Here is a 14,497-nt window from a genome sequence, read left to right on the forward strand (position 1 = left end):
CTAGAAGCTATGCAGAAACACAGAGTTATTTTTGCTCTCAGTGAAACCACACATCGCCTCAGAGATTCACACACTGACATCCTGCAGAAGCTTTGAACTGTGTTCAAGCTGCATGTGGTTTTCTAGTAAACACACTCAGCTGCACTGCATGCAACACCTATCACACTGTCCATTTAACACACATACATACACACATACACACTCACCCCCACACACACATACATACACACACACACCCACACAAACACACACACAAACACACACAAACACACACATACACACACACATACACACACATACATACACATACACACACACATACATGCACACACTTACACACACATATACACACATTATTATTATTATTATTATTATTATTATTATTATTATTATTATTATTATTATTATTATTATAAAGAAGCAAGTGTTTTTTATTATTAAGTGTTTTTTTACACACTTTCTACAACTGATATTTGTTGTATATTTTGTTTAGTATTGCTCAATAAAATGCTACTTAATATTTAAAAAAATGTAATTGATATTATTTGGTAATAAATAAAGCACAAAAATTGTTGTATGATGATATAACATTGGTATTGGTATTGTGAACATTCTCCACCAAAATCTTTATTTTAATTAATAATTAATCACTATGTTATACTATATTAGCTGTGTATTCTTCTTCTTCTCCAAAATGTAAAAGCCTTCCTGCAGATGAGTGCAATGCATCAATCAATTTTCTTAATAAAGAATAAATTCTTATTATTTCCTCATAAAGATTTTCCATCATCTTAGATTTTGACAAAAACATTTCTTTTGCTAATCTTCCTACAAGTTATTTTCAATCATCACCAAATTTAGCATCAATCATCCGACCTAGACCGATGTTATGAAAAGAATGTTTATATTGCAAAATCTGATGTCGAAGCTGCCAAACAGGAATTGGGTTTGTATCACACTTAAACCTTGCATGCTATAATACAGGCAACACATGAGTGACAGGGTTTAACAACAAATAGCATTTTTATTAAATGATAAACACAACATAAGACAAATATAATTTTGAGTGGGGGAAAAAGAAATTGATAAGAACGACATTTGGTGTCATATCATGTAATATTATTATTAGTAGTAGAAGTATTGCATTTGGAACACATTCTATACCTAGTCATGAAAAGAAGGCTGCTGAGGCTGTGCTCAGGTTTGGAAAGCCACTTGTATATATGACATAAAAATATGAATAACATAACATAAGGAGAAGAAGAGACAGAAATGCTTCAATGGCCATATGTAAGTTCAAATGTAAAAGCAAATGTGAATTCTGTCTAGACAGATAAGCTCTTCTTAATATATGCCTAATGCAATGCTCAGAAGAAATCACAGACAAGTATAAAGACACATGAGGTTTAAACACCATGTATACTAAAATCTGCCTGTAGAATATGTGACAGGGAACATGGTGGTGTAATATAGAGTAGAGTGTTAAAACCTTCTGTGTTGTTTGGTTGATGCACCGATCAGGACGGAATCGCTGCATTTGTCTTGCACAGTAAGACAGAGACGGTGCAGAAGTACAGTATGTTCTTGACCAGCAGTATCACATACGTCAAACTGAACAGATACAGACTGCGACTGAGCTCAAACAAACCTGCACAGGTTACACACAAAGTCAGTATCATAGAGTGTTTTATCCTGGGCATTAAAACATTCAGTCATTTAGTTTTACTTGGTTGCTAAATCGAACTTGACAAAAGAAATATACAGTAGAAATGTTATTCCATGTAATGTAAAATTCTATGTAAAACTAAAATGATCAGCTCACTAAAGAGACCTTACATATAAATGTGTGTGTGTGTGTGTGTGTGTGTGTATATATATATATATATATATGAAATATTCTCCAAAATGTAAATCATTAGATCAGATGTAAGCATATATATTTACCAGAAGTCATGAATTTCTTCTCTTCATCCTCTTCAGTTGTTGACATTGAACACATTTGTGTGATGGTATTGTCTTTGAATGTAAATAATAAATAAACAAATAAATAAACAATTAAATAAATAAATATGTCCCATACGTTATGGAATTGTGACAATAGTTTTTCACGAGGAATGAACGAGACAGTACAGAAGTTAAATGTATTTGTTTATAAATTAAACTTGCTATTGCTGTTACCTCTTGGAACGATGACACTCTGGTCTTCAACGCTGCTGTCGTGTTGAACAGAGCAGGTGAATGTACTGGTCCTCAATTTGTCCTTGTCTACGATGAGCATGCTGGTTATTCGGATCTCCGGATTGTCATCTCTCTGCTCCAGCTGCTCATAATCTTTCAGCTCCACTTTTTTCCCACTCTGATCTTCTGCTTGCCATGTGAATCTCACAAGGTCTGGAAACATATCTTTTGCCTGGCACAGCAACACACGCTTTTTATTCTGAAGCAGCTTGGACACCTGGTATACAGCCACTTGGGGTGTTTTAACCTGGTCTTTCAAAGTGTTTGTATCTTTAGGAAAAATACAAATAATCAATAAATATTTCAAGCAATTAAAAGATGTTATGTCAGATATTTGTGACTCCACATTCAATTACTGAGGAATTATATAGAACCGGAGCCTTAGGAAGTACAGGAGACATTATATTATATTATATTATATTATATTATATTATATTATATTATATTATATTATATTATATTATATTATATTATATTAAAAAAGTGTTTCATTTTTATTTACTTTGATTAACCTCTGAATCAAATGTTACTACACCAATTATAATTATTGATAATTGACTATTGACAAATATTTATTCCTAAATTTATGTGGACATTAAAGATTCAAGTATTACTGATTTGGGAGCATTGAAGTCATATGTTTGTTAGAGTTTGATTTATATTCCATGATAAATATTTCCTATGACCACTAGGTGGAACTAGGTGGAGCCTGAACAATTGAAGATTCAATTTTATTGTAAAGTAGAAGACCTAAAAATTCAGTACTTTGGACATTTCATCTCAGAAACTGTTGCCTCTACAACTCTGAAGAGCTGAGAAACCATCCAAGAAGTTATGTTAAATAGTTATGTTGAATTGAGTCAACAACCTGCTCTCGTGCACCAATGTTTTATATCGAATAAATTCCCTTTATGAATTCCCAAATGAATATTTGGTGAATATATATCAGACAATATTTCTGACTTAATCATTATTGGAATGGAAGATATTGTCTTTGATATATCATTAGTAAGGGTATTCAAACAAATTAAAGAAACAAATGTGTTCCTAATTAATACAAAATTTGGGTGCATTGTTCATCTTTTTTTTCCCAATAAAATCTGAAATGGAATAATTCATATATGTGATATCTGTACAAACAAACTAAAATAAAATTTTAAAAATATTTCTAGCTGTTTTGAACAATGCCTGAGCAGTTATTAATGTAATATGGTGCCAACTGATTATGGTTATCACTACCAGCATGACATGCAGTAATTTGTGTTTATTTTTTAATCTATAAATTCTTGTTTTATAAAAGGAGCTTAATATGTTTCCAGACTCCAGCCTATTTTCTCCTTTTAATATACCCAAGTTATATTAAAGATCATTTTCTCCTTTTAATATACCCAAACTGAATGTACATTTTATATATATATATATATATATATATATATACACAAATATATATATATATATATATATACACACACACACACACTTTTTGTTCTTCTAAATGCAAAATGTTTGGACACTTTGGGTATTTTACAAATCTGAAAATCTATATAAAATTCAATTCAACCACACTTATAATTTAAATTTAACTTCATATTACTTTCTTGAATGCCAATTTTCAATTCTCACTGAACTGAAGAAAAAAAAAAAAAAAAAAAAATATATATATATATATATATATATATATATATATATATATATATATATATATATATATATATATTATTGTCTCTGTTTTGTAATAACATTTATAGTTATATATAATTATATATATCATTTTGTTTACTGTAAGCATTGACCAAATAACTTACTAAATAGATAAATAGAGGCATATAATATACATACATTAAAAATATGCCCTTGCTTGTAACAGTTGGCTCAGATCCAGAAATGTGAGTATTGCATGTTGCACTCAGAACCAGATTACATGAAATATATTTAAACAGCCACTTCAACAGTTTTTCAACAGACCCTGAATACAGATACTAGTTTTATGTATTAGTTTCAAATATTGAATACAATGAAACATAAACCTTTTTTTTGTAATTTGCTGGATGATTAGATATTGCCATAGCTATACATAAATGTTACTAAATATTTCTGAAAGCATTGTACAAACACCATCACTTACCTGTTACATAAAGTTTTGTGCCAGAGCCGAAGAGTTTTCTGGATGACACAGTGTTTTGTTCAGTGACAAAAAAAGGACTCTTTGTGAACAACTTGTCTCTTCCATGTTGATTTTGTATCGCTGGAAACAGCTTAAATATGAATTTTAGTTTTAAATATTTAGAGCAGTAAAGACAAGAAGCAAGCAAATGGTTGAGAAGGTTTATTGTGACCCTACCACTAGGTGGTGAAATAGATATCATCCTCTCAATAAAATATATACTAGAATTATGTACACCTCAGACATGTAAAAGACAAATCTACTGACGTTAATGCAAATGTTCACTTGTTATTTTCATTTTCATTTTTTTTATTATACTTAGTCTGGTTAAATCATTAGAAGAATCATTAGAAGTATTTATCTGTCACATATACAATACAGCACAGTAAATACGTTTCTTTGCATAAAACTGGGAAAAGTTTAACATTCAAATTCATATTTAAACATCAAATTTACAAATGACTATTTGTCTGAAAGATAACACACATACCTCTACATTTCTAATCTAATCTGTTGATAGAAAAACATGCAAAAATGTAACATGAACAGAGGTAAATTCTAATTATATGTCTACAGTAAAACATTTTTACGTTAATTAACAGCAACATTAGCAACATTAGCAGTCAGTTCCTATCTCATAACCTGAGGTAAAAGTCCCTCATGGTGTTTGACAAAGCGTAGCATTAGTGTTATTTCTTCACTTGACACTACACTCTTACATCAGTGGTTAATTAATAGCTGATTAATTCTGTTCTGTTGGCTGAATTTCAAATTCACCAATGTTTTAATTTTTACATTTGCGGAAATTTTTGAATGCCATTATCCGATTACAAAATCAACTGATTCTGTTTTGCTATGCTCTTAATGATCAAAAAAAATCAGGGAAAATTTGAAGGTGGCCTAAATAAAAAACATTGTTTTGGTAAAATATCTTTTGTTTATTACATAGCAATTCTGCTAACTATCAAAGTGCAGGAAACAACTAATAGATTGCAAGACTGTTAGTGTAGTATGGTCAGGATATGGAACGATATTGATAAGATTTAGTACTCAAACAAAAAGTGTAGTAAAGTGAAATATAACAAACCGTAATGGGCTTCAGCTGAATTTACTGATCAGGTGGTTTTGATTGTAGCCTGTGAATGTATGAGTGCAATATTTGAGTTGAGGTGCTTAATGAGTCAAGTACATGAAATAATCTGTGTGGCAGAGCATTCACTTAACATCTCCCTTGAAATCTATAAAATATTAAGAAAATATTTTTTCTTTAAAAAATACCATAAATTTTAGGTGATGTAAAGGGATTTAGTGTTTCTTTTTCATGCAATGCATCACAGAAACATTATCAGGATGGTCCTGGATGCATCTGAAAAGTACCTTTAGATGGCTGTGGATAAAAATGTCTAATCTCTGGTCAGCCACTGACAGGGAGGACTAAATTTCTCTTCAGTTTTCCCTGAATGAGGTACATGATTTTGAAAGGGCCAGGAAGTGGACTGCCTTTTCTAAAAAATACTTTCAGAAGTGTTCTGGATCTTAAAGGATGACATATCTAAGAACATTTATCAGTTCAGGATTATATGTTGTATCAGAATTAAATATCTGAAGGAAACCTCACTGTGATATAACAAAAGATTTGATGGGCAGAGGCATGGGCTAGAGATGGATAAAAAGCTTCTTGATTTAATATCATCATTTGCTGCACTGTTTTGGTTTTATTTTGGAAGAATCGCTGATAAGTTAAATTTGCACATGAAGTCCAATCCTGTGATAAGAAAGTGTGCATTTTTCCTTGCACAACCCAACACAACTAGTTATTTGCCTCAGAAACCCACTTTTATATTTGACTGCTTGACTAATGTACCTGCTACTTATTATCTCGTCCATTTGCAAAGAAACGAATTCAAAAAGTATTAAACACTAGTGAATGAGTTTTTGCATGTAACCTTAGACTCTTTTCTCACTGTGATGCTGCACCTTGTTCCCACAGCCAGCAAACACAGTAATACATCGCTGAATGCTCTGTCTTCAAATTAGGGATTATCAAAACAAACTTATCTTTTTCTGTTTTCTCTGTTTTTAAGAACTCAAAACCAGGTTCGTTATAGTTTGTACCATCGTTGATTTTGACATACTGAACCATCTTGAAAGCTTCATTCTCTTTTTTCTGATACCAGTAAAGGTAAAAATAACAGTCTCGTGGAAAGATACATTCTATCTTGGCAAGCTTGGCGGCAGGTTTAGTCATTAGCATCTTCTGGTCCAGTTTCACATCACTGTCCACTGTTGAAAATAATTATTAAGGTTTATTAACAATATTTGTATGACTTAATATCTGTAATATCTGTTATCAGTTGTTAAAATATAAAATATGAAAGTTGGAGAATAACATTTTATGAGCTAGAAAGAAAAGTTTATAAGAAATTAAAGTATATATAAGACATGAAGCTTACCTGCACAAATTAGGAAATTCAGCAATAAAAATAACAGCAGCGAAAGATGCATGATGACCAAAACACGTAGGAAGCGCATGAAACAACACCTGCAGGTACTGGGAACTGAATGAACAATATTCAGAGAGGGTAATCATGCAGTTCACCCCTTCTTCTTGTAAACTCACTGTTTTTCATCTAATGATCTAATTTAGGGTAATGACAAAAAAATGGTATCAAAACACAATGCTTGTGTTATATTTACAGTGAGGAGAAATTACTACTTGGAATTATTGGATTTAAGCTCATTGGATTTATGCAATTTAATATATAATTTCGTTCCACATTCCACACTTGTACACAGTATACACTAAAAAGCTACAGAGCCAAGACATTAAGATCCCTGTCAGTATGATTGGTTTAATAATATGTACAGTACATTTTACATACACCCTTCTCCAGAGCAACTTACATTATATCTCATTTTTATATGACTAAGGGTTAAGGACTTTGCTCAGAGGCTCCGCATCGGCAGCTTTGTAGACCTGGGATTTAAACACACAACCTTCTAATAGGTAGGCCAACACTTTCATTACTAGACTGCCACTTCCCATGTGGGTAGAAAGCTGTCTCTGGACAGGTGAGCCAAGCAAGATATGTGGTGGCTCAGGGAGTATATGAACCCTGCCTTACACAGAACCTGCCTTCCTCAGTTAGGCTCACCAGTAGCTAGATTTTCTGACAGCAACTGTTTGATGCAGTGGAGCAACTGGAGCAGGGCATGATTGAAACAGAGGGTTAGGGTTAGGTGCCCACCCAATGGCCGGACACCTTCTCTAACATGCTGTACTTACCCTCTCTTTATGAGACTTTCAAGCTAATACACAGCTAGATGCATTCCTTCCCCTTCACCAAGTTGGATAAAATGAGTCCTAGTCTGATGAACCCTGTCTGATGCATAAAAACTAAGGCACTGATCAATAAAAACCCAGAATTAAAGTGGGGTGTACTTCCTGTTTCAGTAATAAACACTAATGATTATAGTCTACCGATTGTCATTTAAATGTTCTATAATTGAGTTTTAATTTATTTGTATTTTTTATACATCTACTTAGTTTGAGTTTCTATTCTTTAGCTGCATTTTGTTCTCCATCCAATTTGGTCTGTTGAATAAAAAAAAAACATTCATAGCAAAAAGCTAAATTCAGAGCAATTCATTTAGCGCCCAAAACCAGTCCTCATCTTGTCTCACATTAACACCTGAATTATTCTAAGAATACTTTGAAGAACATTTGTGCATAAACAATACGTCCTGTAGAGGCTAATGACTTATCAGCAATCTGTGGTTAAACTGCAACATGTGGTTTATTTCCAGTCGACGCACTCAGCTGCATTTCATGCAAAAACCCACCATACTTTCCTCCCACAGCAGTTTCCATTCTAATCAATGCAATAAACATCACTTAGAATAAATAAAAATGCATTAGCTAATCAGACCGTTTTTGGTTTAAAATGAATTTCTGTACAGCAAATACAGCATGAGGTATGATATTAAAAAACACCAAAACAATATCATCCTTAAAGTAAAGCTTCTTAATTTACTTAAAAGTGTTTTTTTTCTGATTAATCAGGGTAACTTAGGAAATGATGGGTTGTTTACGAAAATGCATGCAATGTGCTATGTGGTAATATAAAAGCCGTCTATAAATGTACTGATGCTTTGAGCCATGCTGTTTCACTCATGCTATACTGGCATGTTTAGTACAACTAACTGATAAGCTACATAGAAGCTGTCATGGACAAATTTAGAATTTCTTACAGCCCAACATGAACACCAATTACTTCTCTAAGCAATGCTAGTAAACCTCCGCGGCACAGATTGGTATCTAAAAGTAAAAATACATTCGATGCAGCTGTTTAGTGAAGCGTTTCACTGTACTAACGTAACGACAGTCCATCGAAATCCAACTAGCAATTTCAAATATGAGAGAAAATGTGTGAACATTGCATTTAGAGAACATAACTGATTGGAATCCTGCTCAGAAATCCATCTAAATCCATCTAATCTAATAGGCAGTAAACTTTCATGAATAATATAATCATCAAAAATGTAAATACCATTTATAGGTTAATAAAAATGATAAATTTACTTCATAAACAATGTACTTTATGAAATATTATATTATAATATGGTAGTATCTTCAATATCAATATTTTCTTCTCTCCATTTTCATATTAACCATCTTACAATGCCTACATTATTATTTAACAAATAATTAGGTTTATGATTATATAAATCTTTAATTTGTTCACCACTGTACCATTTCACAAGGGTCTCTGACCTATAGTGCTATAAATAAACACTCCAAACCTGTAATTACTTCAAAGGATCATTAAAAAAAGGCTTGAAGGTCTGTAGTAATGAATAAAGCACTTATTCAACTGATATGTTGATGGGAAAAGAGCAAGAAACACATATTAACTGCATGATGAAATACACACAATAAACTCTTTAATGTTTATATTTTGTATTTTCAATATTTTAATAAAACAATTGTTCATCTTTAACAATCAAGACCCAACAAGATAAACAAAAATCAGTGATTATACTTTGGTATCATAGATTAATAGAAAGAGCATAGAAGCAGATAAATATTTAAAATTCATTTTTTTCAAATTAATTAAACACAGAAATAATAAAAGCTACGCTAAAAGTAAATTGTAGGCAAAATGATTGTCAAATGAATGTAACACATTGACGTGTTGAGTTATTCTGTTTGGCTGATCAGTGAACTTTGCCTTGTATCATCTCCATGTGAGCAGGATTTCTCATGGACAGTAAGACAGAGACGATGCAGAAATAAAACACGTTCTTCACCAGCAGTATCACATACGTCAGACTGAACAGGTACAGTTTGCGACTGAGCTCAAACAAACCTGCACAGGAGAAATCAAGAGGAAAACGTTCATATAGTTGTTTCATCTTAAATTCAGTTTAAATTCAGTTTTATATATATATATATATATATGTATATATATATATATATATATACATATATATATATATGTATATATATATATATGTATACATATATATATATATATATATATATATATATATATATATATGTATATATATATATATATATATATATATATATATATAAAATAGAAATTGGAATTTTATTTAAAGTAAATTATATATCATAAAAGTAGAAATTGGAATTTTATTTAAAGTAAATTATATATCATAAAAGTTAAATAAAATTGAATAAACTAGTCATAATTATTTCATAGAATTGTGTACTTTCAATAAAATATATTTAAATTAGATTTTGTGATTTTGTAGAAATTGTGTAATAGATGATCTCTTTACCAAAAGTTACGATTTCTTCTTCATCCTCTTCTTCTGGTTTTTGAGTTGAAGGTAATGGTTACATTAGTTACATTATATATATACTGTATGAACATTACTTCCTATACAGATGTAGAATGTATTTCTTTATTTCTTTATTAATTAATTTATTTTTTAATTATTAGTATTGTTTAGGTCCAGACTGAGAGTAGATGACATTCTGAACAACCATAAGATCAGATCATTGTGTATTTGTTACCTCTTGGAATGGACAACGTCTCGTGTTTATCACTGTCATGTTGAACTGAGCAGGTGAAATAATTTGTGATGGCTTTCTGTTTATCTACGATGAGCATGCTGGTTATTCTGACTTCCGGATCCTCGTCTGTCTGCTCCAGAATCTCATCATCTCCCAGTTCCACCTTTTGTCCGTTGAGATCTTTTGCTTGCCAGGTGAATCTCACCAGGTCGGGGAACATGCCTCTCGCCTGGCACAGCAACACAGACTTTTCATATTTTTAAGACTTGAACACTGGATACACGGACAATTGAGGCGCTTTCACCTTGTTGTCTGTATATTTAGAGAACATGTAAATATTCAAATTAGTGAGCAATCAGTAAACACAATGAGAGAATAGATATTTTTGATTTATTTCAGTTCCTTGGGTAATCATACAGAATTTAGAATGATATAATTTAATATAAATGGTCCACTTTAAGCCCGAGGTCTGCTATGAAGTCTAACTTAACATGCTGGTAGGATAAATATTTTAGTATAGAGCCACCAGCATGAAAATAGTCATAGTATACCTGACACATAATTACATGTGATGTTATTTATGTAAAAAGTCTTTCTGTAAAAGCGTTTGCCTGCAGTCCAGAGTAACTTATAACTGCAAATGCATTTTTATTCAAACCTAACTGAATGATTTTTTAAGTATATATTCTAGACATATTGAACAGAGAGAGAAAGAATGAGAAAGAATGAGAGAGAGAGAAAGAGGGAGAGAGAGAGAGAGAGAGAGAGAGAGAGAGTTTAAAACATTGATTCCTTTTGAAAACATTGCCAAATGAATGTCTTACCTGTTACATAAAGTCTTGTGCCTGAACCAAAAACCTTTTTAAACCAGCTTCCCACAGCATGATGTCCAATGACAAATAATTCAGCAAGGACATACAATAAATATATTCCTTAAAATGAATAAAAAACGTTCTATACTATACATCTGTAGTAAATATTCTATACTAACTAACAGTCATTTTATAGCTGTGTATGCAACAGTACACAAATGAAGATTCGGTAAAGGAATTGTGATTATACCACTAGGGGATTAAATGCTGTGACACACAAACATTATACCACACTGATGTAATTCATGTGTAAGTATTAATGAATTCAATAAAATAATCATTGAGAAGTGAAGAGAAGTTTATTATTTGTTTGATTGTATATATAGTGCTAATTTTAAAATGTATAGAAAACATATGAGTATTAATTTTGGGGGAAAAACAAATATATAAATATATCTTTATATATTTGTTTTTCGCCCAAAATACTGTAACACCTCTATGTTTAAAACTAAACAACAACAAAAACAAAGATGACAAAAACAATACTACTACTACTAACAATAAAAATAATTACATTAAAATAAATAAATTAGTAAATTATTATTATTAGTATCATTAATAATGATAATAATAATAATAATAATAATAATAATAATAATAATAATAAATATAGCTGCAAGTAGCGATACCGGGGTGAAGCCGATCAGATGCGCTCAGAACATGTCGCTGATGAACCATACCAAGTTTCGTAGCGATATGGCATTGCATTCGTAAAATACTGAACTTAACGTGAAAATTCAAACATTCAAACACACAAAATGGCCGTTCGAAAACCGTTTGGTATCGTTTGACTCACCATGCCTCAAGGAGTCTAACAACACCTCCTTCATGATTTTAGACTCAAGTTTGCAGTAGTTATAAGCAAAAATAGCTGTTTTTAAAATCACGTGGCCACTAGGTCTCAAAATGTTGCATGCTAATAATAAGAAAACTAACGATAACAATAGGTGTCTACGCCCCTAAGTGTGTGTGATAAGTGTGTGTGTGTGTAAGTGTGAGTGTGTGTGTGTGTGAGTGTGTGTGTGAGTGTGTGTAAGTGTAAGTGTGTGTAAGTGTTTGCACACTTACTCACACTCGCACACTTGGTATGGTTCATCAGCGACATGTTCTGAGCGAATCTGGCGCGGGGCTTGACCCCGGTATCGCTGCTTGCAACTATTATTTTTTATTTCTTTCTGGTAAGTGTGTAACTGTAAGTGTGTGTGAGTGTAAGTGTGTGTGTGTGTGTGTAAGTGTGTGTGAGTGTGTGTGTGAGTGTGTGTATGTGAGTGTGTTTGTGAGTATGTGAGTGTGTGTGTGAGTATGTGAGTGTGCGAGTGCGAGTAAGTGTGCGAGTGTGAGTAAGTGTGTGAGTGTAAGTAAGTGTGCGAGTGTAAGTGTGCGAGTGTGAGTAAGTGTGCGAGTGTGTGTAAGTGTGCGAGTGTGTGTAAGTGTGAGTGTGTGTGTAAGTGTCAGTGTGTGTGTAAGTGTGAGTGTGTGTAAGTGTGAGTGTGTGTAAGTGTGAGTGTGTGTGTAAGTGTGAGTGTGTGTAAGTGTGTGTGTGTTCCTCGTATGTGAAAACATACTTGGCAATAAAGAACTTTCTGATTCTGATTCTGATGAACAAAGGATCCAAAATATGCAAGAATTTTGTCTCTTTTGTGATCTGAATATGGTTGACTGAACTGAGTTCAAAAGCACCTCTTGTAGTCAGCTAATTTGGTGTTGGTACATATGTGTCATTAAATATTTCAATATAGTCATACTTCTGACTTTTGGTGCAGCCCTTTTACCTTTGCTTTAATTCTGATTTCAAAAATATATACATTCTAAAAATAATAGGGAAATTGAGGTCTCGTTATTTGCTAATAGAGTGTAGAAAATAATGTATGATGTTTGTATGTAGTTTGGGAGGAAGCTGTGGATTTTGATTGTGGGTTATTGTACAGGACTCGCAGTTTTAATCTCACTGTGCCGCTCGACACCCAGCATGCACAGTAATATGTTGCTGAATGTTCTGTCTTCACACTGGGGATTATCAGAGCAAATGTACTGCTTGCTGTCTTCTCTGATTTTAAGAACCCAAAGCCATGGTCATTACTGTAATCTGCATTACCGATGACTACATGCTGAATTCTCTGGAAAGGTTCACCGTCTTTTTTCTGATACCAGTGAATGTAATAGCTACATTCTGAAGAGAAACTACATTTTATCTTGGCGAGCGCTGCAGTGGACTTTGTCATTGAGACCTTCTGATGCAGCTGCGCATCACTGTGCACTGTGAAAAAAAAGAGAAAGAAAAAATATTTTAGCTCTATGATACATATAAAATGTCAGTATGAATAACAGATCTGGATAAAATACTTTATAATGGATATAATGTAATTAAAACTTTGTTTAGGGATATTAATATAGTTTAAAACCTAAAACTTACCTGTGAAGATTAGAAAAATCATCAAGAAACCTAACTGCAGTGAGAGAATCATGGTGACTGTATGTCTGTATGATGTATGATAAGCTTTTGAAAGTGCACCAGCAGATACTGAGTGAACGATGAACATCAGCAAGACGAGCTCATCATATCATTTACTCCTCCTCTTTATCTGTTGTGTCCATCTTTTACCCAAACACACACACAACCAGATAATTCAATGGCTCAGCTGTATGAAATATAACAAATCTTGAAGAAAAAGTCAATTCAAATGCTTACTTAGTACTTAGATCTGTCCATAATGTGCCTAGATTAGACAAGATCAGGGCATCACAGGATCACATGTGATCACAGGATCACATGTTACTTCCACTATTGTGCTTGAGATTTGCTTAAAGTTATTTAAGAATAAATGTTTGCAGGAGGATGTGCAGAGTTTTTAGTGCTATTTTGAAAGCTGGTCCTTACAATAGCACTTTATATTCTCCTCGAAATCACTGCGGTTCGGCACTCGAAAGTTGTTACTCGAGTACTTATATACAGCATTGCTTTTTATATATAAGCATTACTCTTGTATAACCAAATAACTGTTAAACCATGGAGGTTTTCATAGAAAACACTGACAGTCCAGGTGCATCCTCAGAGGAAATACTGGTAATAACAGTTAGCTACACTAGAATTACTCAGGTACTCATAGCATCATACAATAAAGTCATTAATAGTGCTGGACTTGAGGTTAAATTTGTGATCCTGTCAGAATTGACATC

At 32.5% G+C, this 14,497-nt stretch overlaps 1 protein-coding gene and 1 pseudogene across 1 annotated transcript; both read right to left on the bottom strand.

The window, feature by feature from the left end:
* Nucleotides 1-1,004: 1,004 nt before the first annotated feature.
* On the bottom strand, nt 1,005-6,964 carry LOC132848119 (uncharacterized). Its single transcript, XM_060873611.1, has 6 exons — nt 6,856-6,964; nt 6,367-6,685; nt 4,364-4,581; nt 2,179-2,508; nt 1,945-2,016; nt 1,005-1,648 (listed from the first exon to the last, which is right to left on the bottom strand). Exons 1-6 carry the CDS (start codon nt 6,932-6,934, stop codon nt 1,518-1,520), a joined length of 1,149 nt encoding a protein of 382 aa, XP_060729594.1. The 5' UTR covers nt 6,935-6,964; the 3' UTR covers nt 1,005-1,517.
* A 2,504-nt stretch (nt 6,965-9,468) lies between these two features.
* Nucleotides 9,469-13,808, bottom strand: LOC132848366 (uncharacterized; annotated as a pseudogene).
* Nucleotides 13,809-14,497: the final 689 nt, after the last annotated feature.

Source organism: Tachysurus vachellii, chromosome 7 (assembly GCF_030014155.1).
Source record: "Tachysurus vachellii isolate PV-2020 chromosome 7, HZAU_Pvac_v1, whole genome shotgun sequence".
Lineage (NCBI taxonomy): Eukaryota > Metazoa > Chordata > Actinopteri > Siluriformes > Bagridae > Tachysurus > Tachysurus vachellii.

What these genes read in the sequence shown, in the direction of transcription:
- LOC132848119 (XM_060873611.1), bottom strand. Translation starts at nt 6,934, where the DNA reads ATGCGCTTCCTACGTGTTTTGGTCATCATGCATCTTTCGCTGCTGTTA. An exon ending in GAATTTCCTAATTTGTGCAG is followed by an intron (nt 6,686 to 6,855) that starts GTAAGCTTCATG and finishes TATTTTCAACAG; the next exon opens with TGGACAGTGATGTGAAACTG. An exon ending in CACAAAACTTTATGTAACAG is followed by an intron (nt 2,509 to 4,363) that starts GTAAGTGATGGT and finishes TTTTTCCTAAAG; the next exon opens with ATACAAACACTTTGAAAGAC.